The 25,705-nt window shown below is 39.8% G+C and overlaps 1 protein-coding gene across 3 annotated transcripts in view; it reads right to left on the bottom strand.

Moving 5' to 3' along the window:
* LOC122557337 (copper-transporting ATPase 1-like) overlaps positions 1 to 25,705 on the bottom strand; it is a 100,079-nt gene that overhangs the window by 4,708 nt on the left and 69,666 nt on the right. For 2 of the 3 annotated variants that reach the window (XM_043704939.1, XM_043704940.1), the window contains exons 10-22: positions 22,064 to 22,297; positions 20,035 to 20,126; positions 19,715 to 19,842; positions 18,451 to 18,605; positions 15,803 to 15,937; positions 11,756 to 11,950; positions 9,732 to 9,914; positions 8,093 to 8,297; positions 7,333 to 7,473; positions 4,918 to 5,060; positions 3,585 to 3,788; positions 1,993 to 2,110; positions 301 to 403 (exon numbers count right to left, since the gene is read on the bottom strand). In XM_043704939.1, coding sequence (XP_043560874.1) covers positions 301 to 403; positions 1,993 to 2,110; positions 3,585 to 3,788; positions 4,918 to 5,060; positions 7,333 to 7,473; positions 8,093 to 8,297; positions 9,732 to 9,914; positions 11,756 to 11,950; positions 15,803 to 15,937; positions 18,451 to 18,605; positions 19,715 to 19,842; positions 20,035 to 20,126; positions 22,064 to 22,297 — 2,036 coding nt within the window. The remainder of the gene's footprint in view (positions 1 to 300; positions 404 to 1,992; positions 2,111 to 3,584; positions 3,789 to 4,917; positions 5,061 to 7,332; positions 7,474 to 8,092; positions 8,298 to 9,731; positions 9,915 to 11,755; positions 11,951 to 15,802; positions 15,938 to 18,450; positions 18,606 to 19,714; positions 19,843 to 20,034; positions 20,127 to 22,063; positions 22,298 to 25,705) is intronic. The other variant, XM_043704941.1, reaches the window with a different exon arrangement.

Raw genomic sequence — 25,705 nt, 5'->3', positions numbered from 1 at the left:
TGCTATAAAAATGGGTCATAAAAAAAGGAAAAACTATTAGTGTTATTGCAAAAACATGCAATTTCTGAAGGTATTAAAATTTCTTCTGACATTTCCTCGATATAGCTCCTTACTGTGCATCGATACAGTCCCATGAGCTGCCATTCAACTTATCAGTATTTGCATGACATCTTGATAATACCCATATTCAACCTTACTGACTGTCCATTAGAAGTTAGCTAATTTCTGCCTGCTCCCAAAGTCTGTATCCCCTTGGTCTATTTTCCACTAGAATGCTAAATTCAAGCAGCAAATACTTACAGCTTTAATAATAGAGAAGAAAGTACCACAGAAACAGATGATGCTGCCATCGCAGCAGATCCCATCCATGGTTGTAAAATCAGTCCCACAGGTAAGAAAACCCCTGAAAAGCAAAGAATTGATAATTCAGAGAGAAAGTGGAATAAATTCAATTATTTTCATATTTACCCTGAAACACATAACTTGTTAATTTCAAATGATGAGTAATCATTCCATACAAATTAATTGTACAAAATTACACAGTTCAAACTACACTTGTGGAATGCATCATATAGAGTCATAGAGATATACACCACAGAAACAGATCCTTTGGTCTAATGCGTCCATGCTGACCCAATGTCCTAAATAAATGTAGTCTCATTTGCCAGCACTTGGCCCATATCTCTCTAAACCCTTCCTGTTCATATATCAGTCAGATGCCTTCTAAACGTTTTAATTGTTCCTGCCTCCACCATTTCCTCCGGCAGCTCATTCCATACACACAACACCCCCTGCATGAAACAGTTACCTCTTCAATTCCTTTTATGTCTTGCCCCACACACCTTAAACCAATGCCCTCCAGTTTTGGGCTCTCCTATTCCTAGGAAAAGGCCTTGTCTATTTACCCTATTTGTGTCCCTCACGATTTTATAAACCTCTATAAGGTCACCCCTCAGCCTCTGACACTCCAGGGAAATATCCCCAGTCCATTCAGTCTCTCCATGCAGCTCAAATCCTCCAATCCTGTGTTGCAATAATTTTCTGATTTCAAATACATGTGCAGTTGCCAAGTCAAATGTTGTGGTTCATAAAAAACTGAGAAAATAACACTGAAAGTAAGAGTTATTCAGAAGCATTTTCATACTGGTGTTCAAATGGCAAAGAGTTTTTGTTAAATAGGCCCAAGGTTTGTAAATAACATGGAATTTCTTTCTGGAAGGCAGTGGGGATAGGGTGGTAGAATGAAAAAAAATCAAATTTGGACACAGGCAGCTAATTTTGGAAAAATAGAATTTAACAGGAGTTATAGCTGAGCTGACCAGTGATGAGTGAAGCTTACTTATTGCAAATGAATCTTATTACAGAAGATTATGCAATTCAGAAGAACAAATCACAGGCATATGTACTCCATGGTTAGATAATGCTTGTCAAAGAAGATATTGATTTGGTGGTGTTAATTGACTTGTACTTTTCTTTGATTGAGTAGTGAGAGAGGTAATAAACAGAGCACCAAGGATGTTGGATTATATTTATAACTTGTGAAGCTGAAAGGCAAGAAACCATACTAAAGCTGTAGATGCTCTGATGAGGCTCACACTTTGGTACATTTCATGTTTTTGGAGTATTATGTTAGGGGCACAGTGGGGTTGTGGGAATTCAGGTACCAAAGTCATTCATTAATGAATGATATGGAGGAAATAAGCCTCAAACAGAACTTCTAGAAAAGCTATCATTGCATAACTTGTGTGCGTATAAAATAAAATATTATACACAGAAATGTCTCAATGCAGCCAGAAAGTTATTTCAATCTACTTCCACTCTTGGAACAAAGTTTATATTAAAATAAATAATGATTGAAAGTTCTCCAATTCTCTGACTTTTTTTTTTAAATTATATAATCAGAAGATTTCCATCCATGTTTTTAATTTTGTACAATCATTACCCAAGGAACTTGGGGGAAAAGAAAACTGAATACATATTGAGCACACTTACCAGCTGCTATGGGAATACCGACAATATTATAAATTAAAGCAAACACGAAATTTATCCGAATTCGCTGGACAGTCTTTTTGGACAAATGAATACTCGCCACTACGTCAAGTAGATCATTCTGTGGAGCAGAGATAAGTAAAGAAAAGAAATATTACTACACCATCCTTGTCACATTGAGGAGTTGTGAGAATGTATAATCTATAATTTTATTCTGCGTATGGCTCTAGTGCTTAGTGGCCATTCTGGAAATATGTCATATGACAAAGTCTCAACAGGCTCAGTGCGTAACAGACTAGTGAACATTAGCAGTACATTGTAAAGTTTATAAAATTGATAGTAAATTTTATTATCATGTTTTAAAACAACCCAAATTCCAAATGAGAAGTGTATGGATGTGGGTAGCGATGTGAGATTTTTTAAAAAATCCAGTCAGGAAGCCAATCTTGAATAAAGACTAATTTCAAGGAGGCCTTTAACAGCAATCAAGGGCTTGGGAGAGATGTTTAGACTTACAGCTTTAAGACAGGAACTGTTACCACATTAAGGCATTAGTTTGCTTTCAGATTAGTTCAGGAAACACCAGAGTGTTGAGAAGGATTAAGAGTTGATTTCACAATCATGTTTTCTCAATTTTTATGAAATGCCCAAGTCAGGAAAGCGTGGGATTGAAATTTACAGGCTATTAGAAAAAAAAGGTTTAGATCATCAGAATTGTGAAAAGTTCATGCCATCAGACTCAGTGAGGAATCACAGAATTACCTCTACAGTTCAAGAAAGAGAAACATGAAGGAGTCAGTTAAATAGAAACCTAAAGCGAGTGGAAATAGGCGAATGAATTCTGTGGACTTCGGTGTAATGCATAGAGTTCAGAATTTTGCTTTAATGTGTGATAAGATCTGAAAATAGCTTGGTTTGTTTGGTTTCTTTATGTAATAAACTTACATTGTGTAGTTTTAAAAATTCTGCAGCTTCCTGTGAATGCATGTGTCCACATGCACATAGGTGCATTTTCATGTGAACTTCAGGGGTATTATAGGGATAAGCATTTATATTTCTACATTACTGATACAGAGCATTATTTAACTATTGCATCTTATTCAGTAACTTTGGATAAAGCATTTTCTTTAAAATCTGACACAGGTGAGATGTAGAATTGGTCATTTTCTTAAATGAGAAAACTATTTTTATTTTATTGTCTGACATATGGACTAGTGAGACTAAAACAATGGTGTTTCCCTCCAGCATCAGTTGTACACTGTAATTAATAGTTGCAAGTAAACAGTCCTTGTGAATTGGAGATGCTGGTGTTGGACTGGGGTGTACAAAGTTAAAAATCACAACACCAGGTTATAGTCCAACAGGTTTAATTGTAAGCACACTAACTTTCGGAGTGACGCTCCTTCATCACTATCACCTGATGAAGGAGCGTCGCTCCGAAAGCTAATGTGCTTCCAATTAAACCTGTTCAACTATAACCTGGTGTTGTGTGATTTTTAACTTTGTCCTTGTGAAATTAGTCACAGTACAAACTCAAGGAATCCAGTAGTCAGATAAAGAAAGCAAAGAACGCTGACTGAAATCTTCAATCTTACCCGAATCAAAACAACATCCGCTGCTTCAATGGCTACGTCAGTCCCTGTACCAATCGCAATTCCAATGTCAGCCATTGCCAGTGCTGGGGAATCATTCACACCATCACCCACCATTGCCACAATCTTCCCTTGCTTCTGCAGCTGTTCCACTTTGGCTACTTTGTGTGAGGGAAGGACTTCAGCAAACACTTTGGTGATGCCAACCTGACAATGCAGGTTAAATCAAGTTATGGCAATTATCTTTCATACAAGCTACAAAATATCGCATTCTGGATTAGTGGTGCTGAGAGAACACAGCAGTTCAGGCAGCGAGGAGCAGTAACATCGATGTTTCGGGCAAAAGCATCAGGAATATTTCATCAGGAATACAGGCAGAGAGCCTGAAGGGTGGAGAGATAAGTGAGAGGAGGGTGGGGGTGGGGAGAAAGCTCGGCAGAGTGGGAGGGGGAGTTGAAATGTTGGGCCACAGGGCGGTGTGGTTGATTGGTGCGGGTGTCTGGAGATGTTCCCCAGTGTAGAGGAGACCGCATCGGGAGCAATGGATATAATAAATGATATTGGTGGATGTGCAGATAAAACTTTGATGGATGTGGAAGGCTCCTTTAGGGCCTTGGATGGAGGTGAGGGAGGTGTGGGCGCAGGTTTTGCAATTCCTGCAGTGGCAGGGAAAGGTGCCAGGATGGGAGGGTAGGTTGTAGGGTGGCGTGGACCTGACCAGGTAGTCACAGAGGAAAAGGTCTTTGCAGAAGGTGGAAAGGGGTGGGGAGGGAAACATATCCCTGGTGGTGGGGTCTGTTTGGAGGTGGCGGAAATGTTGGCAGATGATTTGGTTTATGCGAAGGTTGGTAGGGTGGAAGGTGAGCACCAGGGTCATTCTGTCTTTGTTATGATTGGAGGGGTGGGGTCTGAGGGCGGAGGTGCGGGATGTGGACGAGATGCATTAGAGAGCATTTTTAACCACGTGCGGTCTCTAAAGGAGGCCGCCATCTGTGTGTTCTGTGGTGGAACTGGTCCTCCTGGGAGCAGATACGGCAGAGGTGGAGGAATTGGGAATACGGGATGGCATTTTTGCAAGAGGTAGGGTGGGAAGAGGTGTAATCCAGATAGCTGTCGGAGTCGGTGGGTTTGTAAAAAATGTCAGTGTCAAGTCGGTCGTCATTAATGGAGATGGATAGGTCCAGGAAGGGGAGGGAGGTGTCAGAGATGTTTTTACCTACAAAATATTGCATGCCACTTCATTCACACATTTAATTATTCCCAATCTTTCCCCCACTCAAAAGACATTCCAAGCACAACCCACAACTTCAAAATAATAAATCTAACTTGAACTCACCTGAGCAGCAATAGCCCTGGCTGTTTTACTGTTGTCTCCAGTCATGAGGACCACTTCCAGTCCCATACTGTTGAGTGTGTAGACAGCCAAGTCTGCTTCTGGCTTCACAGTGTCTGCAATTGCTAACATTCCACAAAGTACACCTGCATTTTTAAAAAAAATCAAACATTATTGGTAAATGTACATTTCAACAGACAGTGGGAAGGCGGACGTGGGATGAATACCAAATTAATTTTAGTTTTAAAATCTGATGTTATACTAATGTGATTCACTGGTCGAGTTTTCCAAATTGGTCACCTATTTTTACAAACCTGTTGACTGTCAGTGCATTCAATCCTCGAAAAATTGTTCCACTCTCTTCCATGCTTTTCAGATATGATCATCCCTTGCAAACGGTGGCACAGTGGTTAGCACTGCTGCCTCACAGCACCAGAGACCCGGGTTCAATTCCCGCCTCAGGCAACTGTCTGTATGGAGTTTGCACATTCTCCCCGTGTCTGCGTGTGTTTCCTCGGTGCTCTGGTTTCCTCCCACAGTCCAAAAATGTTCAGGTTAGGTGAATTGGCCATGCTAAATTGCCCGAAGTATTAGGTGAAGGGATAAATGTAGGGGTCAGGGTGGGTTGCTCTTCGGAGGGTTGGTGTGGACTTGTTAGGCCGAAGGGCCTCTTTCCACTCTAATCTAATCTTGCCAAATCCCCCCCTCTGTCAGGTCACAATAGTCCACACAACCCAGAATTTCAGAGATGCCAATATTGACATTTTTAAATGGTTTAGTTGTCTCTGATCAAATTGCTTTCCTCATTCTTTGTTTGACTTCTGCTTTCTACCATTTTCTGTCGAACAGAGAAACCTGCTCCTAGGAGAATTCCAGTTCTCTTTGTGCCTGCTTCTCAGCAACAGCTCATTCCCCTCTACTCTAAGAGCGCTTTGTAAAGGCATTAAAATCGGTAATGAGCAGTTCATGGGTTTCTATTTTGGAACTGGAGTAAGTCAATTAGCCAATCATGCCTGTCCTGTCTTTCGATAAATCATGTACGATTTCTTACCTCAATGTCAATTCCCTTCATATCCCCACCCCACAAATTCTCCTGATATCTGTAAATGTGGAAATCTAGAAATCTATCAATCTCTGTATTGAATGTACTCAATGACTGAATGTTTTTGACCACTCTGGGCAGAAAATTTCAAAAATTCACCACCAAATGAATGAAGAAATTCCTCAGGACAAAACGGTCAACCTCTTCTTCAAAGGCTCAATATCCTGGTTCTAGGCCTCTCAAACAGGGGAAAAATCCTTCCTACATTTGCCCTGCGACACCTCAAGATATCTGGTTGCTTCAGGTTGCGCTTTTGCCTTTCTATCCCTGCTCAACTCTCTTTTCCATGGAAACATGGAAAAGAAGTATCATATCATCCTTAAAGTGTAACTTTGTGTCTCTCTCTCCCCCTCCACAGGTACTGCAACACCAGAGTTTCTTCAGAACATTCTGTTTTTATTTCAGATCTCCGGCATCCGGAGTACTTTGCTTTTATTTGAAACCTAAAGTCACGTGCACATTTCTCCATCTGAGAACTTTACCATAAATTCACTATCCTCTTTTTCCCCCAAAAGGGGCAGTTCAGAACAAAGCTGTCCAGTAATATTTATCATTCATGACACTGAATATAAATCTGTGAAGAACCGTCAGTGTTTTTTGACGTTAAAGGGCACCATCTAAATGCATAAATGCACATAACAGGAAGACTGACAAACTGGGTCTGTTTTTCTTTTGGTGAAAGGGTGACACAATAGCAGTGTTTAAAAATTGTCATACGTTTTGGCAGAAAGATACCGAGAGTGTTTCCTTTTGTGGGAGGATATAAAGATAGTCACCAAGAAATCCATCAGGAAACCGAAGAAACTTTTCATTCAAATTGATAACAATGTGGAACTTTTTACTGCAGGTAGGAGTGAAAGCAAACAGATGCATTTGAAGTGAAGCCAGACAAGATTTGAAAAAGATAGAAATAGACTGTTATAATGGTTAATTTAGATGAGAAATGGTGAAAGGAAATTCAGGTTTAGCATATACAATTGTGTGGTACAATGGTCTGATCCTGTACCATATTTCCAATGTATGCCTGGTTGCAATCCTACGATTTCAAATGCACAGCTGATTCTAATGCCACCTCTGGGCAGCTAGTTGATAATTTCCAAAAATACTTGCAGGGGGCAGTCCAACAGGCACTAGCAAGCCTTCATTACCTTGTCCAAGGGGTGTTCCGACCTGTGTGAAGCAATGTATCAGACCACCTATAGGGCCACAGTCAAGCATGAATGACCCTTTCCTTGCCAGACTTCCAACATACACAACTTCCTGTTTCCGTACCAAAGTGGGCTCTGATTGAAACAGAAAACTGCTTGTGTTCTTACCATCTACAGAGACTAGCACCGCTGTATGTCCCTGACCTTCGTGCTCTATCATGCAACTGTCCACGTCATTACTGATATGTAGACCATTCCTTTTCATCCATTCACGATTTCCAATCAGCACCGAAAAGACCTGTGATTTCCCTGAACCAGCAGCAGAGCACAAAGAAACAATAAACTGATATGCAAAAATATAAATAATCAAGTGAGAAATCAGTGATTACCACAGAGGAACATTTCCAGAAAGTTTGAAATAATTATTCCAAATGGCGCAATAATAGAAAAGTGAGGCGACAAATAGATAAGTGCTTTTCAGAAGAACAGAATTACGAGAAGAAACTACCCCGTATAGTACAAAGGTCAGTAGATCAAAACGTTCAATGTTTGAAATACAAATTAAACAACATTCATTAAATCCAAGTAAGCAGTAATAAATATTTAAGCACCAGTTCTGTAAACCAATGTACCAAGAGATGACATTATGCACCAAAACATCAAAGCTTTCCATGTTGCCTCACAATGTCAATCTTGATGATAACGAAGGTCACCCATACTCAGATAACTTATTTTAGCAGTTTTCAGTTAACCGTTAGAACGCCTCTGGAGAAAGTTACTATTTCTTATTTACGGCCTTTATCATTTCCTAATATTTCTACAATAATGTACAAATAAACAAGTAGTAATCTGTTTGGGAAAGGGAGGAGTCAACTTTGACCACCTGTAACGATTTGTTGCACTATAGCAGAGAAGAAAATTCACTCACTTCCTGACTGAGCCTCTTTGATTGAAGAATGTGATGAGCCATCATCGCTGCTTTTCTGATTGATCTGTATCAGCATCATGTTCTGTTCAACCTCAAGATTCTTTTTATTTAGTAGTGACTCAATGTTGGAGACTTTGCACATGATGCCACAGCCAGCAACTGCTTGAAAGTCTGAACATGAGCCAAGCTCATCTGAGCCTAGTTCCTGAAGTGAGAAAAGAACAAGTTATTTTTGTTTTATGTTGTGAGCATCTGTCTCCATATCTTTCCTTCATTGGTATCCTCCTTTTGTATTTTCTTCCCCTCCTCCTGGAATGTGTGTGTGAAATACACAGAAACCAACTTGACAAGCAAATAAACAAAGGTTTAGAAGATGCTGCACTTAGCACAGCTATTAAAGATATTGCCATGACTGGCCCAGGTAACCAGGGTACCCTACAATTGTTCCCTGAAACTTTCAGCTTCTTGCAAAATGGATTCAGCACAGGATTTGCAAAATGTGTGCATGTATATTTACAAAACATCACTTGGGCACATTATTATTAGTTCACATTACCAGTGAGTTTTAATAATTGCAACAAAACACCAAAAAATGGGATAACAATACAAAATAGCATGATCTACAAGAATACATGTGGCCATAGTCTGATAATGGATAATAATTAGGTAAAATCTTTGTTTAACTATGACAATGTGTTTGTCAGTGTCCAGGCTGGCATATTTGTGATCATTTGATATGGTTAGAATTCACAATCTCATTATTGTTACAATGAACAAGTCCACATCTTTACACAATTACAATTCCGGCTTATGAAAATACATGACAAGTCAAATTCCACAATAAAACATGAAACGGCTTGAGGAAGCATATGTTTCATTGTTGCAGTTGGTTACCACAGTGGTTATTCAATGGAGCAGATTCACACCAGACTGCAACAGTTCTTAAACAATAGACCTACGTTTAATGCAGAAATCAAAGAAAACAAGCATATTATACAATACAGGTCGAAAGACCTGAATGCAAGCAGAGAAACAAAGTTCAAACATGTTTCCCAACATTATCTTTCTTGCAGATATGCAATTCCCGGGAAGTATTGCACCTACCTCAGCTTTTTAAAAAACTTTACTGAATTGATATTTTCCAGGTTCTTTCCCCTGGACTGCTGAGACTTTTTTTTACAATTCTTTTCTGAGCCCGACGGCATGAACATTTTATGCAACTTGTTTTTCATTGGTAAACTCGTCATTCAAATCTGAATACCACAAGATGGAAGCCTAATGTTTAATTACTTCTAAGGTGGTGGCTTTGGCAGGGGGGGGGGGGCGGGGGGGGGGGGGTCTTTCAGATCACAAAGATCTGGGCATCTTGAGCTGCTCTCAAATATCTGCTCAAAAATGTCATGAGAAAATTAACTTCTATTAGGAATAGATTCATCTGACAACTCCTCCACCCATGCTTAAGAAACACTGAGGGAGGTAATGCTGGTCACACTGCAGAGTGCAGTGTATATAATGGAAGCACTCTCCCAGCCTCAAACTACAGAAATGCTGCTAGTTTTTCTCACTGATATATGATCTTAAAAAACTGTGATCGCAAATTTACTCTTTACAAATTGACAGTAATAAGAAAAGGTCATACCTGTTTACAGTACTTGGTTACTGCTACACCCAATGGATGTTCACTGTTGGTTTCTGCAGTGCCAACAATGGCCAACAGCTTTGTCTGTGATATGTAATTACTCTCTGACAGTATCTTCAGGTTCATCACTCTGGGCGTTCCGTGAGTGATTGTTCCAGTTTTATCAAAAACAACAGTGTTAATCTAAATAAGACAGGAATTTTATTATTCTACTAAAACATCAGCGTCAGTCAATACAATCCAATTCATTTCTTAACTGAATTAAACTTGAATCCAAGAAAACAACTTGATTTTGCTAAAAAAAAGTTTATACAGTTCTACATTTAACCAGGACAATAAGCCTAGAGAACTATGTAAATTTTCCACAGTATACTATTAAAGCAGAGGATTGGCAGGGTGAAATCCATGAAAATAAAGCTTCTGTTCGGCTGATTGGAAAAGTAAGCACTACTGCCACCTTAGTGCAATTTCAAATCACATACCACATATAGATATAATATTGAGTATGTGTGTTCTGAGACTTCTGTCAATATGCTCTTGAAAGGCGACTGGGGATGGGCTAGATAGACTGGATAACGTTATGTAGGCATAACTATACGGCAGAATTAAAGAGGGTTCTAGACATTTTTCAAATTTTTCCTCAGCTCTAACAATACTGAACAGAAATCAATGTAACCATTGTATTCATACTTTTTGGTTTCTGGAAATAGCAAAGTTAACATTACAAAATCATTACAATGGAACTGAATAACTCCAACAGGGAGACTTTGTCACATTTCACTGTAGTAAACACATCCTTTATGTGGACATTTAATCTTTCAATCCTACTTGCCATGAACTTCAGGCCTTCCAAAATGGTGAAAACGTACTCATGCTACCTCATGTTCGTATATTTAAAAAAAACCTTGTTTTCAGACTTACATTGATTTTTGGAACAGCAACACCATAACATGAAAATTCTCATCCATTATTTCATATCCCTCCACTTCAGTGCACCTCCCCCAAGGTTGGTAATTTCATTCAACCCAAAAATCCTGGAATTGGTATTCATTTAGTTGTGGTCTTATAAGCATCCTGATCTTATTTATTTTAGCCCTGGTGGCTGTGCCTTCAGCTGCCTGTGTTTCAAGTACTGGAATTCCCTCCCCAAACCTCTACTTTTCTCTGTTTCATTTCCCTCTCGTTGACCAAGCCTTTATCATCTGTCCTGATACCACTTACGTGGTTCTATGTCAAATTTTGCTTCATAGTACTCCTTGGAAGCACCTTGGGAAATGTTATTACACTAAAAGGGGCTATATAAATGCAAGTTGTTGTTGCACACATCAGCAATACATTAGTGTCATGAACCAAACACACTGCATCAGTTGTCTTCTGAATTGTCTGAATTATGGAGGAAAAGTATTTTCCACAGATCCAATTGATTCTGATAACTATTTCAAAACTTGCTGCAGTAAATGAAAGTTCCTTTCTGAAATAGAATCTGTACAGTGTGGAAAGAAGCCATTTGGCCCATCGAGTGTACACCAACCCTTCAAAGAGCTTCCCAACCCAACCCCCCATCTTATCCTGTAACCCTGCATTTCCCAGGGCCAATCCACCTAGCCTGCACATCTTTGGACTGTGCAAGTGGGAGCATCCAGCAGAAACTCATGCAGACACAGGAAGAATGTGCAAACTCCACACAGTCAGTCGTCAGAGGCTGGAATTGAATCCGGGTCCCTGGTACTGTGAGGCAGCAGTGCCAACCACTGGGCCACTGTGCCGACCTTTTATTACTGGTCTTTCTAATTTCCTGTGCATCAGTCACTGTTTATAATACATATAGGTGAACCTTGTAGGACACTTGAACTCCATTTATGGCAAAATAAATGTTCAATGCAGTTGTCATAGTAAACAGCTAAGGACAAGATGCTCTGACAGGAAAATCTCCATGATTTAACAACTGATATTAATTTATATACACAACAATCAAAGTATTTGTCCTGAGTTACAAGGACATTATAGTCTCTTACTGTATTTACCTTGTGTGCCATTTCCAGTGGCTCCCCTCCTTTAATGAGGATACCATTTTGTGCACCGACTCCTGTTCCCACCATTACTGCGGTAGGTGTTGCCAATCCCAATGCACAGGGGCACGCAATGCAAAGGACAGTAATTGAGGCTTGGAATGCAAAACGTACAATCACCTCAGGTTGAGACAAGCTTTTGTTGTAACCCTAAGTAAAAACAGGTAAGTCAGTCAGTCAATCATAGCTGGCAGGTATAACCTCAACAGAAAGAACACTGCTTGGGCTATAACCTAATAGAGAGACAATTATTGTTGTTACTTTTCAGCAAGATTGCTTGAAATAAAATGAAAGCTAAAATTTTGATAATAAATTTTTTTATTGCTAGAATTAAAAAAAAACAAGTTAAATATTCACTGCTGCTCCTAGATGTGATGAACTCGGATGTTCTTCTACACTGAACTTGTGCTGAAAATTTCCCACTGCAATGGAACACTTTCATAGCGCGATCTCAAATTCATCCAGGATATAAATCAGGGTATGGGTAGTTGAGATGATGGTGCAGTGGCAATGTCATCAGAGGAGAAACCCATGCTTGGAGGTCATTGGTTCTCACCTCAACACAACAGCTGGAGGAATTTGAATTTAAGACACGAGGAACAAGTGACATAAAGCTGGCCATCTTAGATGGTGATTTCAACAATCATTGATATTAAGAAACATCTGAACCTATCTGGTTCAATCTATTGTTTCGGAAATGAAATCTGCCATTTTTACTTGTCTGGACTACATGTTATTCCAAACCAACAGTGATGTGTCTGCCATTTCAACAGCATTCCACATCCTCAGTTTGAACATGCTAACATGGCAGAAATGTCCACCGATCTCCTGAGGAACCCACTTAACGTTTCCTTCTTTCTCCACTGACACAAACCCCTCAATGATCCCTGTTTTCAAGCAGCACAACCATTTTATATTCATTTCCAAGTTAAATTTGAAATCTCAGCCTTTGTAGCAGGTTTACACTACACTTTTCAATTGGTTTTGAAAATCAAGGCACACCACCATCTTGAAGCTTCCACAGTTGATTGGGGATGTCACTACTTAGTTTTTAATAAGTGTATTTATCGAGGGGATCATTACCTTTTGAATCTATGCTGGCTGCCACTTATTAGCTATCAACCACCTAATGTTTAGTCAATATTGAGCTTGAAACATGAACTGTTTCCTCTCCATGGGTAATGCCAGACCAGTCAAGTTTGATTTTATTTCAGATTTCCAGAATTTGCCATATTTTGCTTTTATTGAGCACTTAGTGTTTACCTAAAATCTACAGTGCGTGGGCCTTTAGGAAAGACATCACAGCCTGATTCCAGTACAGCAACACTTAGAATCATAGAGATACACAGCATGGAAACAGACCCTTCGGTCCAACCCGTCCATGCCGACCAGATATCCCAACCCAATCTAGTTCCACTTGCCAGCACCTGGCCCATACCCCTTCAAACCCTTCCTATTCATATACTCATCCAAATGCCTCTTAAATGTTGCAATTGTACCAGCTTCCACCACTTCCTCTGGCAGCTCATTCCATACACGTACCACCCTCTGTGTGAAAAAGTTGCCCCTTAGGTCCCTTTTATATCTTTCCCCTCTCACCCTAAACCTATGCCCTCTAGTTCTGGACTCCCCGACCCCAGGGAAAAGACTTTGTCTATTTATCCTATCCATGCCTCTCAATTTTGTAAATCTCTATAAGGTCACCCCTCAGCCTCCGACGCTCCAGGGAAAACAGCCCCAGCCTGTTCAGCCTCTCCCTATTGCTCAAATCCTCCAACTCTGACAACATCCTTGTAAATCTTTTCTGAACCCTTTCAAGTTTCACAACATCTTTCCGAAAGGAAGGAGACCAGAATTGCACACAATATTCCAACAGTGGCCTGACCAATGCCCTGTACAGCCGCAACATTAACTCCCAACTCCTGTACTCAATACTCTGACCAGTAAAGGAAAGCGTACGAAACGCTGCCTTCACTATCCTATCTACCTGCGACTCCACTTTCAAGGAGCTATGAACCTGCACTCCAAGGTCTCTTTGTTCAGCAACACTCCCGAGGACCTTACCATTAAGTGTATAAGTCTTGCTAAGATTTGCTTTCCCAAAATGCAGCACCTCGCATTTATCTGAATTAAACTCCATCTGCCTCTTCTCAGCCCATTGGCCCATCTGGTCCAGATCCTGTTGTAATGAGGTAACTCTCTTCACTGTCCACTACACCTCCAATTTTGGTGTCATCTGCCTCTCACAGACTTAAACCCCTTCATACTCTCACACATACACACACACTCTCACAGACATTCACATCACCCCCACACACCCACCCAACCACACATACATAAGTTTGTGGGGTGAATTTGTACTTGCAGAATTACATCTTATTTTGCTCAAAAATTGCATGAATTCATGGAAGATTCTGTAAATCCCTTTTTAGAAATAGTATCAGTCTGAACGTTGGGACACAGACAAACTTTAACCTTATACCTTCAATGCATTATCTGAGCTGACATGGCACTTATCGTTAAAGTTCGCTTGAGAATATAACTTGAAAAAACTTCTGGGACTTACATATGAACAAACTGAAACCAACATAGTCATTAGAGACTTAACCAACAATCCAAGTCTTTTTCAATTTATCATCCCGGGTGCATCACACTGTAAACTTTTGCTATAAATTCTGTGTCTTATGATCTTATATTCCACAACCACCCGATGAAAGAGGAGTGGTCTGAAAGCTAGTGCTTCCAAATAAACCTGTTGGACTCTAACCTGGTGTTGTGTGTTTTTTAACTTTGCCTTTTAGCATTTGCAGAAGTAAAGTTCCCTTTAACTTCCTATTGCAAATTGGGATATGATAAAATCAAACTGCTGCCTTCAAGTTTAGTTTTGGATTCTCAGCTCTTCTGCTTGCTCTCATATTATATCAGAAAAACAGATTTCAAGTTGTATTTAATTTCATTTCCCGAGGTTCCTTTTTGATCTACCGACTACCCTTTCATCACATCATCCCAGGATACCTTTAACACCCGTTTTTGATCCTGAGTTCATTGATAATCTGTTTCGAGTCATTGGCATCCAGGCTGGCTAACATTCTCAAATTTCATAGATAAATGCAACTAAAGTGCCAAGCTTTACCCGTGCTGAGTGCCAAGCTTGAATCTACATATGCGAGTTGGATAGCAGTTAGGGCACAACATTTAAAATGCATTGGCAGACTAACTGTGCCTCCTAAAGCTGGGAACACAGCTGGGAAGTCCAGCAGAAAGATCGAAACCTGGGGGAGGTCTTCCTTCTGTCATAGTTTAAGGAACTCCTACGCCTATCAGCTAACAGGGTCCGGGGTGAGTCAGCTTTTATGGAAAGGATAATTTCTGTTTTTAAATCTTCGAGGAGTCAATCAAAGCTCCATGTCGGGTCCACCTCTCCAGTTAATTTGACCAGTAACCTTAATGTTATTAGCTATAACAGTGTTAACCATGGGTGGTGTCCTGGAATAGGCAAGGAGTTCAAGAACTCTTGACATTTGCATTCCCTGTCCACCCACTAAACCCCCAGATTATGCTGATAATCTTATAAAGGGTGACCTCATCAAGGCCATCTCGGATGTTGGCACATAAAGTTGAGAATCACTGCCATAATTTGCCACAGGTGACATCAGCTGAAGCTTTATCAGGAGCTTGCGAGACTATAGACAGAACTCATGCCTTGTTTAATGTGCAAGTCAGAGAAAACTAAACCCAAAATGTTCTCATGAGAGTATCTGCATTATATTTCTGCATTAACGGCTAAATCGTCAGAAGTAATTATAAATACCAAAAGAATTCCACACTATTTTAATCCAAAATCATATCTATAGCAATAATGCCCAGGACCAATACTGATATACATCATGAAATGAAGAATCCATAGTTCTAGTTTTGACAACTACAACTTAATTTCAAACTTTGCCACTTGTATTGACCACCTTTCCAGACATGACATTCTGCTTAAACTTCAGTACTTACAGAGAAATATTCTTCCACAAGGTTAAACTTAAAAAATCCAATGATAACCCAGGCAATCAGAGTAACAACGGAAACTCCAACGATAAATGGGACGAAGTATCCACTCAGCTTATCTGCAAACTGTTGAATAGGGGCCTATAAAAGAAAACAAACAACAAATTGTGGACTCTCTGCAACTTCGGTGGAGAAGCTAGAGAAGTGAAAAATCTCTAAATAAACACAATCTGGGTGCAAGGGAAGAGGGCATTCTTCCAGCCTTTGCATCCAATGTGAACATTTTCCAGAAGGTCATTAATGTATAAATTTGCCCAAATAAAGCAGAGGTAAACGACAGACGATGGTGGTGGAGGGTTGCTTTCCAGACTGGAAGCCTGTGGCTAGTGATGTGTCACAAGGATTGGTGCTGGGTCCACTGCTATTCATCAGTTATATAAATGATTTGGATGTGAACTTAGGGGGTATGGGTTAGTATGTTTGCAGATGACATCAAAATTGGAGGTGTAGTGGACAGCGAAGGAGGTTACCTCAGAGTATAACAGGATCTTGATCAGTTGAGTCAATGGGCTAAGTAGTAGTAGGTGGAGTTTAATTTAAATAAACATGAGGTGCCGCAATTTGGAAAGGTAAATCAGAACAGGACTTACACATTTAATGGTAAGGTGCTGGGGAGTGTTGCTGAATGAAGAGACATTGAAGTGCAGGTTCATAGTTCCTTTTAAGTGGAATCACAGATAGATAGGATAATGAGGAAGGTATGCTTGCCTTTATTGGTCAGTGCATTGAGTATTGAAGTTGTGAAGTCATGTTGCAGCTGTACAGGACATGGGGGTTAGGCCACTTTTGGAATACTGTGTACAATTCTGGTCTCTGTGGTATAGGATGGATGTTGTGAAACCTGAAAGAGTTCAGAAAAGATATACAAAAATGTTGCCAAAGTTGGAGGATTTGAGCTATAGGGAGAGGCTGAACAGGCTGAGGTTATTTTCCATGGACTGTCAGAGGCTGAGGGATGACTTGATAGAGGTCCATAAAATGATGAGCAGCATGGATAGGGTACATATCCTACCCTTGGGAAAACACCTTGTCTATTTAGGACAAGGTGAGAACTGCAGATGCTGGAGATCACAGTTGAAGAATTTGGTGCTGGAAAAGCACAGCCAGTAAGGCATTATCTGAGGAGCAGGAGAATCAACGTTTCGGGCATAATCCCTTCATCAAGAATCATTTGGGCATAAGCCCTTCCTGATGAAGGGCTAATGCCCGAAATGTCGATTCTCCTGCTCCTTGGATGCTGCCTGACTGGCTGTGCTTTTCTAGTGCCAGACTCTTCGACTGTGATCTCCAGCATCTGCAGTCCTCACCTTCTCCTAAATAGACAAGGTCCTTTCCCAAGGTTCGGGGAATCCAGAACTAAAGGGTTTAAGGTGGGTGGGATTTTTGAAAGGGAGCTAAGGGGCACCTTTTCACATGGAGGGTAGGTGAGTGTATGGAATGAGCTGGCAGAGGAAGTGGTGGAGGCTGGTAAAATTACAACATTTAGAAGATATCTGGATGGATATATGAATAGGAAGGGTTTAGAGGGATTTGGGCCAAATGCTAGCAAATAGGAATAGATTAGTTTAGGATATCTGATCGGCATGGACGCGATGGACCAAAAGGTCTGTTTCCATGCTGTAAAGCTCTATAACTCTAATCATTCACAAGAGAAGTGCGTCCCTCTTTCAGTGCTAAATACCAGATGCAAAGTGTTGTACAATGAACAACATTAATTATAATCAATTATAATTTTATAAACCATGTTTGTTTCTTGTTTGTAAAATGACTGCAAAGCTGCAATTATGACAGAAAGTGGTAAATGTGATGTAAACTGTGGGATTTACATGCATAATTTTTCATGATACGTGGTGAGAGCAGGAGTTTTTTGGTTTTGAGTTTGTAATTGGAGGGATTTTCAGCGCTCATTCAGTAAATAATTAACTTGTGAGTATTTCTGAAATGATAGCAATTTATTTTCAAAACAGATTTTGAAGTCTGGCTGCAGAGCCAATGGGTTAGGGTTATCCCTAACCATTGACCTGTTAATTTTAGATTGGTTGCAACCAGCAATATACTCTCAAAGGTTTGTTAGTGTGTGTTGCGAAATTTTATTTTAAGGGAAAAGCTCATAACAGAGTGAGATTTTTAGTTTCACTTTTGACTTTAAGGGAGGTAACTTTGTGAAGTGCTTGGAACAGGACGGTTGTATGGATCATTTCTCCTGAGATGATAATGGTAGATATAGTAAATTAGATTTTCTTGGAGTGAAAAGATAATGTCAGCCCCAAACCAGAAATATTCAGATAAAAAGTACATTGAAGAGATTACTTGAAGCTACCTAGAGCTGTAGCATGGAAACAGACTCTTTGGTCCAGCTCGTCCATGCTGACCCAATATCTGAAATAAATCCAGTCTCATTTGCCAGCATTTGGCCCATATCCCTATAAACCTTTCCTATCCATATACTCATCCAGCAAAACCTGAAAAGGAACTACAAAAAAAATTCAGCATGCACACTTCTCATGTCTATTGTCGATATAATAATCCCCATTTGGAAAAGAAAATCCCCATAAAGAACTCCTAGGTTATGAACGTGATCACCAAGACTGTACCTTAGATGTTTGAGCTTCTTCTACAAGTTTCACAATCTGAGAGAGAGTGGTTTCAGATCCAACATGAGTAGCTTCAATCAATAGAGCTCCATGCTGATTAATGGAGCCTGCAATGACACTGCTCCCCAACTTTTTAGTTACTGGCATTGCTTCACCTACAAACAATGCATAACACAAAGGGGACCAAAAAGTTATTACTAATAGCTTCAATAGTCTAATATTCATGGTCTACTAGTCTAACAATAACAAACTCCATCAGATTACTCGTGTAGTGCAAATGGCACTTAAGGTAAGCAGAGCACATTACGTAAATAGAAACAAAGTGCTGGAATTCATAAAAGGCAGCCCGTAGGGATCAATAGTTACTTTCATTCAAAAGGCTCTGAGAAATGGTGAGGAACAAGGCATGACTTGCAGACTCTACCACATGTGAGGCAGATGGTCCTTGAAGGGATGGGTAGACAAGCCACTCAAAAGTTTGCACACTCCCATCTATGCATCGATTGCACCTTCTTCAGAACTGTCATACTCTACTTTGCTGTTCACAGATGCTGTCAGTCTGGTTAAGTATTTCTTGCACTTTCTCATTTGATTTCAAAATTCCAACACCCACAGTATTTTTGCTTTTATTTTAGAGCACTTGCAATGATTTACTGGGCAGAAATCAACTTATGTGATATACATTTATCACCAAAATTGAATGGAGATGGACCACAGAGGTACAGTACCAAAGCATATTATCTAAAATGTTTGCTACAGAGGACTATCAATAGGAACTCCTGATTTTGTTGACTTTCATTTAATGATTCTCTTCATGCCTAAAAAGGAACAGTCTGCTGCTCACACCAACTGTCAATACAGCAGTTCAGAATGGCTGTTGACTTAAAATATAGTTTTAAAAGGTTACAGTTACAATCCTCTGACACAGAGTCATCTAGACTCAAAACGTTAGCTTGCTCTCTTTCCACAGAAGTTGCCGGACCCACTGTGATTTCCAGCACTTATTTGCTTTCAGTACAAATTCCAGCACCTGCAGTAATTTGCTTTTACAGTTACAACTTTGGCATGGTGACCAACGTGTGAAGTTAATTCCAAAAATCATGTTTGGAAATTGCCTGCATATCCTAGATACCTGACAAAGCTAAAGAGCACAGAAAGCAATGTTTTGAGTATTTCCCACGTACATGTTTGTACTCCCTGAACACAAAAATTACAATTTTATTTTTTGAGTTACATGCACAGAATTCTGTTGTGTATTTCTTACCAGTGATCAGAGATTCATCAGCCAACGAATGACCTTCAATCACTCTGCCATCAACAGGGAATTTACCACCTGGGACCACTTTTACAATATCGCCTCGTTGTACCAACTCCACATCAATTTGGGCTTCACTGAGGAGCCATTGTGAGAAAAAGAAAACAGCATTTAATCAATCACAATTTGTCCAATGAAAATAAATGTATTAAAGTGCAAAAAAGAACAACAATGTTTCACAAAATAAAGGTCAAGGACACGAACAAATAAATTAGTCATCTAATGAGCATTAAACACATAAAACTATGTTCTTTTTGAATAGCTCTAACCTTAAAATGGAATGGTCCTCATTTATCTTCACTATTGTGGCCTCAGTTGCCTGCAATGACATCAGCTTCGCAAGCGCTTCTGATGTTTTGCTCTGAAATATAATTTTCAAAAATCTCTCATTTCACAAAATACATAAAAAGTTTCACAATAAACAGAACAGTCCTTCTATTGCTGTAGATTCAGAACCAGACCAACTTCATGCATTAAAGATAGAGAAGTCTTGATTCTGCCAATTTTGTATTCCACTACATTTATATTGAGATGACTAAACAACACACTGTCTTAAAGACGATTAACTTCAGGTGTTCAATTGCTCAAACTACCTGCATTAAGTCCCCATTATGAGGAATAAAGGCTGCTGGTTATGTGAATCTGTAAGAAAAGTCTTCATGAAACCTTATACAGTACACTCTCGAATTGTCACCTTTTTCCATCTTGCATGTTTCGACTTTCTATTTCAATGTTAAAACAACACATTTTCACTTTAGTCATTGCATGGGAGTTTTCTTAGGTAAAATAGCACATTGATGGTGAGGGATTCCTGATTTAATATGATCCTAAGTTCATCTAACTGCTTATGTATTGGCACCAGCACGAAGGAAGAGGACAGGCTAGTGGTGGCTGGGAGAATTATCATTCTAATTTTCATATTTATTATATGCAACGTACAAACAACTTCATGAAGTGTGGAATTATGAATTAAACGTTAGAGAAATTGGATTCAAAGGACTAAAACTGAAACTAAATTGAACTCTAGATGTTTCGTTCCAAGATGGTATTGACATTTTTTGATTGAAACACAGGAAGGAAGCCTGAATTTCCTGCTGCATTTTCAGCAAAGTAGCATGAACAGCTATTATAGTGTCAAGGGAACAGTCAACTTCTGGCTAAAGAACTTTTGTGGAAATTTGAAGTGACATTTACTAAGCATGCAAGTGGCAACTAACTAAAGATCAAAATTGTGCCAGCATTCATTTATATAATTACACTTTCTTTCATTGTTCAAATGTAACAAAATAGCCAATTTGAACAAAGGAATATGCATTAAAAACAGAATTAATTTAAGGGTAAAATGAAAGGGCAATAGCCTTGCTGGAATGCAGATGTGCCATTCATAATTACCCAACAAAATTAAAACCTCACTCTGCCGATATCATGCTTGGAGTCAGGTGACCCATTTCTGGCCGACGCTTACACCTCCAAACCACAGGACTAGACTGAGAGAGTCATTTGTTTTGAAGAAGAAATAAAACTGGATTCAACTCTTTCAGAAAAAAACAAAATACTGTAATTCAGAATAAAAGTTAGGAAACAAAGAAAATAATTTTGGCCAGTCAAATTCACTTCTGCAACAAACCAAGTACAGTGAACTCTCCACTTGAATGTACGAGAGACATAAATCCACCCATTTAAATTTCCAAATGAAAGCGGTGTACAATCATGCCTGATATCCAAAAGTAAACAGTGAAATCCAGAATATTCATTCAGCTTTATTTCTCTGCTGTGCTTTCCATAAACAACATTTCATTCCAGGGTTGCCGACTGGAGATCAATCTGAGGCGCAAGAGTGGCCATAGTGTCACTGACTATGAAGCCAAAAGCTTCCTGCTGGCCTGGGAATTGGTTAACACACAAAAGGATCCACATTTAACTCCACATCTGAACTGAGCATGGCATTGACAACAGCACTACAATTTGTCTCATCACTCAGAAGGATACAAAATTTGTTCAGATTTTGCCATTCTGAATGAGAAAACTTTGCTAAAGGCAATTTTTGGGTGGAGGCAGCTTCGTCCTCAGCCATATTACCTGATTCCAAGAGCTTAGGGAACTTAAATATACTTTTGGTCAAATTCACTTAACAATGTTGATCAACTGGATGAGATTCTAGTGGTAAACTCCACTGTGCAACTGTACCAAGTTAGTATTTGGGTCTTCAGGACAGCAGATACAGGAAGAAAATGGACAAGGAACAAGAAAAGAAATTGAAGTCACAATTCAATTAAAGTTAGTCTTTTTTTTCCTCACCTTAGCAATGTGCTCAAGCCACCGACCCAAACCAATGAAGACAAACAGCATCGGAGGTGTATCGAAGAAAGTTATGGGGTTCACTTTGGCCTTTTCTGCCATAGCAATGGCAAGAATGACACAGGAATATAAGAAAGCAATCGTTGTAGCTAGAACTATCAGCACATCCATGTTGGCAGTTTTGTGCTTGAGTGCTTTGTATGCTTGGATATAGAAATACCATCCACCTACAAACTAAAAGAAAAACTGATTAAAAACAGACAGAGGGACAGACAGAGGGACAGACAGAGGGACAGACAGAGGGACAGACAGAGGGACAGACAGAGATGGTTTGACCTCAGGTGAGGGGAGAGGTTGAGAAGAAGAGCCTTTTGTGGTAATCTAAGCTGGTAATGGGAATTGAACCCATACTGCTGGCTTCACTCTGCATTGTGAACCAGCTGTTCAGTTAACTGAGTGAACCAACTGCCAACGTTTTAAGTAAACACTTTGCAATACACACCTTTCATTAACATCTTTCCACAAAAAACTCAATTAAGCGCAAAAGTATAGTAAATGTAAACAACTAAAATTAAAGAATCATTCACTCTGGGTCGAATTGGGTATTGTGTAACTATGCTTAAATTAGCCATATGTGAAGGTTGGAGCACTCAGCAAAAATGACAAAAAACCTGACGGACTAGCAAAAAGTCACAGCTGCTTCTAATAAGTATCGAGCCTTAGAGTCACAGAGGTCTACAGCACAGAAAAAGGCCCTTCAGCCCATTGAGTTTGTGCCAGTCAAAAACAACCTAACAGCTCGAATCCTACTTTCCAGCACTTGTCATATAGTCCTATATGCCTTAGTATTGCAAGTGTACATCTCAACACTTCATAAATGTAATGAGGGTTACTGTTCAGAGATAGTGATAGTTAGATGATCAGATTTAAGGAGCTGGAAACCTCATTGACCTTGGTCTTTCTCATGTAGTAATAGACTTGCAGGACAAGGAAAGGTATAAACACTTTTTGCCTCCTGACAGCTCCAAGCACTTCACAGCAACTCAGTGCCTCTGAAGCGTAGTCACCGCAGAAACAAGAACATAAGAAATGAAAGTAGGTAATTTGGCCCTTGGACCCTGCTCTGGTCAATCAACATGATGTTTACTGATCTGCTACATCAACTCCACCACCCTGTTTTGTCCCTTGATTCTCACCATACTCAAAAGTCTCATCAACTTCTATTGTGAATGTACTCCAAGAGCATCCATGGGTTCAAGGTAGAAAATTCCAAAGTCTCTCAACCTCTTGAGTGAAGAAACTTCTTCTCATTTCAGCACTAAATGGCTGACCAGCATTCTGACACGATCACCCATCTTCGAAAATTTCATAACTAGGAGAAACATTTCCTCAGAAACCACATGGTAAAGCCTCACATTTTTTGGAACTCTGAAGAACATAAGCCTAGCCTTCAGATTCTTGTAGCATAGTGATAGCGTCCTATCTCTGAGCTAGAAAGTCTGTGTTCAAACACTTCTGCTGGATGTGTTTCATAACATATCGGAACGTCTGGGGAATGTTGCTACTCAAAAGGACCTGGGGGGCAGGTTCATAGTTCCTTGAAAGTGGAGTCGCAAGTAGACAGTATGGTGAAGGTAGCATTTGACACGGTTGCCTTCATTGGTCAGTGAAGGAATTGAGATGTCATGTTGCAACTGTACAGAACATTGATGAGGCCACTTTTAGAATGTTGCATACAGTTCTGATTAACCAATTATTGGAAGGATGTTGTGAAACTTGAAAGGATTCAAAAAAGATTTACAAGAATGTTGCCGCAATTGGAAAACTTGAGTTATAAGGAGAGGCTGAATAGGTTAGGACTATTTTCATTGCAGCTTTGGGGGCTGAGGGGTGACCTTACTGATGTTTCTAAAATCATGAGGGGCATGATTCGGGTGAATAGCCTAGGTCTTTTTTCCTGGGGAGGGGAGTCCAAACTAAAGAGCATAGGTTTAATGTGAGAGGGGAAAGATTTAAAAGGGACCTGAGGAGCAACTTTTTCACGCAGAGAGTGATGCATATATGGAGCAAGTTGCCAAGGCAGAATGGAGGCGAGTACAATTACAACATTTAAAAGGCATCTGGATGGATGCATGAATAGGAAGGATTTAGAGGGATATGGGTCAAATGCCAGCAAATGGGTCAAAATGGGCAGCACGGTGGCTCAGTGGATAGCACTGCTGCCTCACAGCACCAGGGTCCCAGGTTCAATTCTCAGCCTTGGGTGACTGTGTGGAGTTTGCACATTCTCCCTGTGTCTGCGTGGGTTTCTTCTGGGTGCTACGGTTTTTTCCCCACAGTCCAAAGATGTGCAGGTCAGGTGAATTGGCCAAGGTAAATTGCCCATAGTGATAGGTGCATTAGTCAGAGAGATGGTCTGGATGGATTACTCTTTGGAGGGTCGGTGTGGACTTGTTGGGCCAAAGGGTCTGTTTCTGCACTGTAGGGAATCTAATCTAATCATCAGTTGGACCCTTTAGTCCAACTCGTCAGCAAGGACGATATGGACTAAAGGGTCTGTTTTCCTGCTATATGACTATGTTGATTAAAAGTAATTACGAACATAATCTATTCATTCTCTGCTCATGGGGTCATGCCCTCAACCAGGAACCAGTCTAAACTTAGTTGCACTCCCTCTAAAATGTAAATAAATTCTTACCTAGGCAAGGAGACTAAAACAGAGCACAGTATTCCAAGTGTGGCCTCATTAATATCCTTTATAAATGAGGTAAGGTTCAATTAGTCAGACTCTAATTTCTTTGTAACAAAAACCAGAATACAATTGGGCTTCCTAATCACTGATGTACCTATATGTTAGCTTTCTGCGACTAACATGCAAGGACACCCAAATTTCTTTTCCAAACGCAAACATTGCCCAGATTCTCACCATTGACAAAATATGTTGTAGTTTTATTTCTCCTGCCAAAGTTGAGTACTTCTCACTTCTCCATGTTGTACACCATCTGCCATGTTCTTACTCACTCATTTAGCCAAGCTCGTCCAATTATTTTTTTAATGATTAAAATTCTTAAGTCCAAAAAACATCTTCTCTGTACCCTCTCCAGTACAATCACACCTTTGAGATAGTGGAGTGACCAGAACTACATACAGAACATGAACACCGAGTCTTAATGCTTTTAGTATTTTTAACATAACCTCCAAGTTCTTGCATTGTGTGTCCTAGTTAATAAAGACAAATATTCTGCATGTTTCCTTCACCACCTTGTTGATCTGTCTCGCCACTTCCAAGCATCTGTTAGCATGCACTTGAAGATCCTACTGTTCTGCTTATTTCCCAGTATCCTACCATTTATTGTGTATTCTCCTGTCTTGCTATCTTTCCCAAAAATAATAATTCACAATCCTCCAGAGTTCTGCCAAGATGACATCTCCATTAATATCTTCCTGTAGCTACACAACCAATTCTTTTAGCAGCTGCAACTTTATCACTTCATTCCACACAATTTTTATGGTTCTAATCATTTTTTGCAGAATTGGGCCTTTGGTCTCTGTCACAAGCTTCCTTTGATCTCCTTCAGTGAACTTTAACCCACAACCGTCTAATTCAGAGGTAAGAATTATGCCAAAAGCCATAGTTAACAG

Source organism: Chiloscyllium plagiosum, chromosome 15 (assembly GCF_004010195.1).
Source record: "Chiloscyllium plagiosum isolate BGI_BamShark_2017 chromosome 15, ASM401019v2, whole genome shotgun sequence".
In the NCBI taxonomy this organism is placed as follows: Eukaryota; Metazoa; Chordata; class Chondrichthyes; order Orectolobiformes; family Hemiscylliidae; genus Chiloscyllium; species Chiloscyllium plagiosum.
The sequence above is the reverse complement of the archived record's forward strand: the minus strand, read 5'-3'. Positions and strand labels throughout refer to the sequence as shown.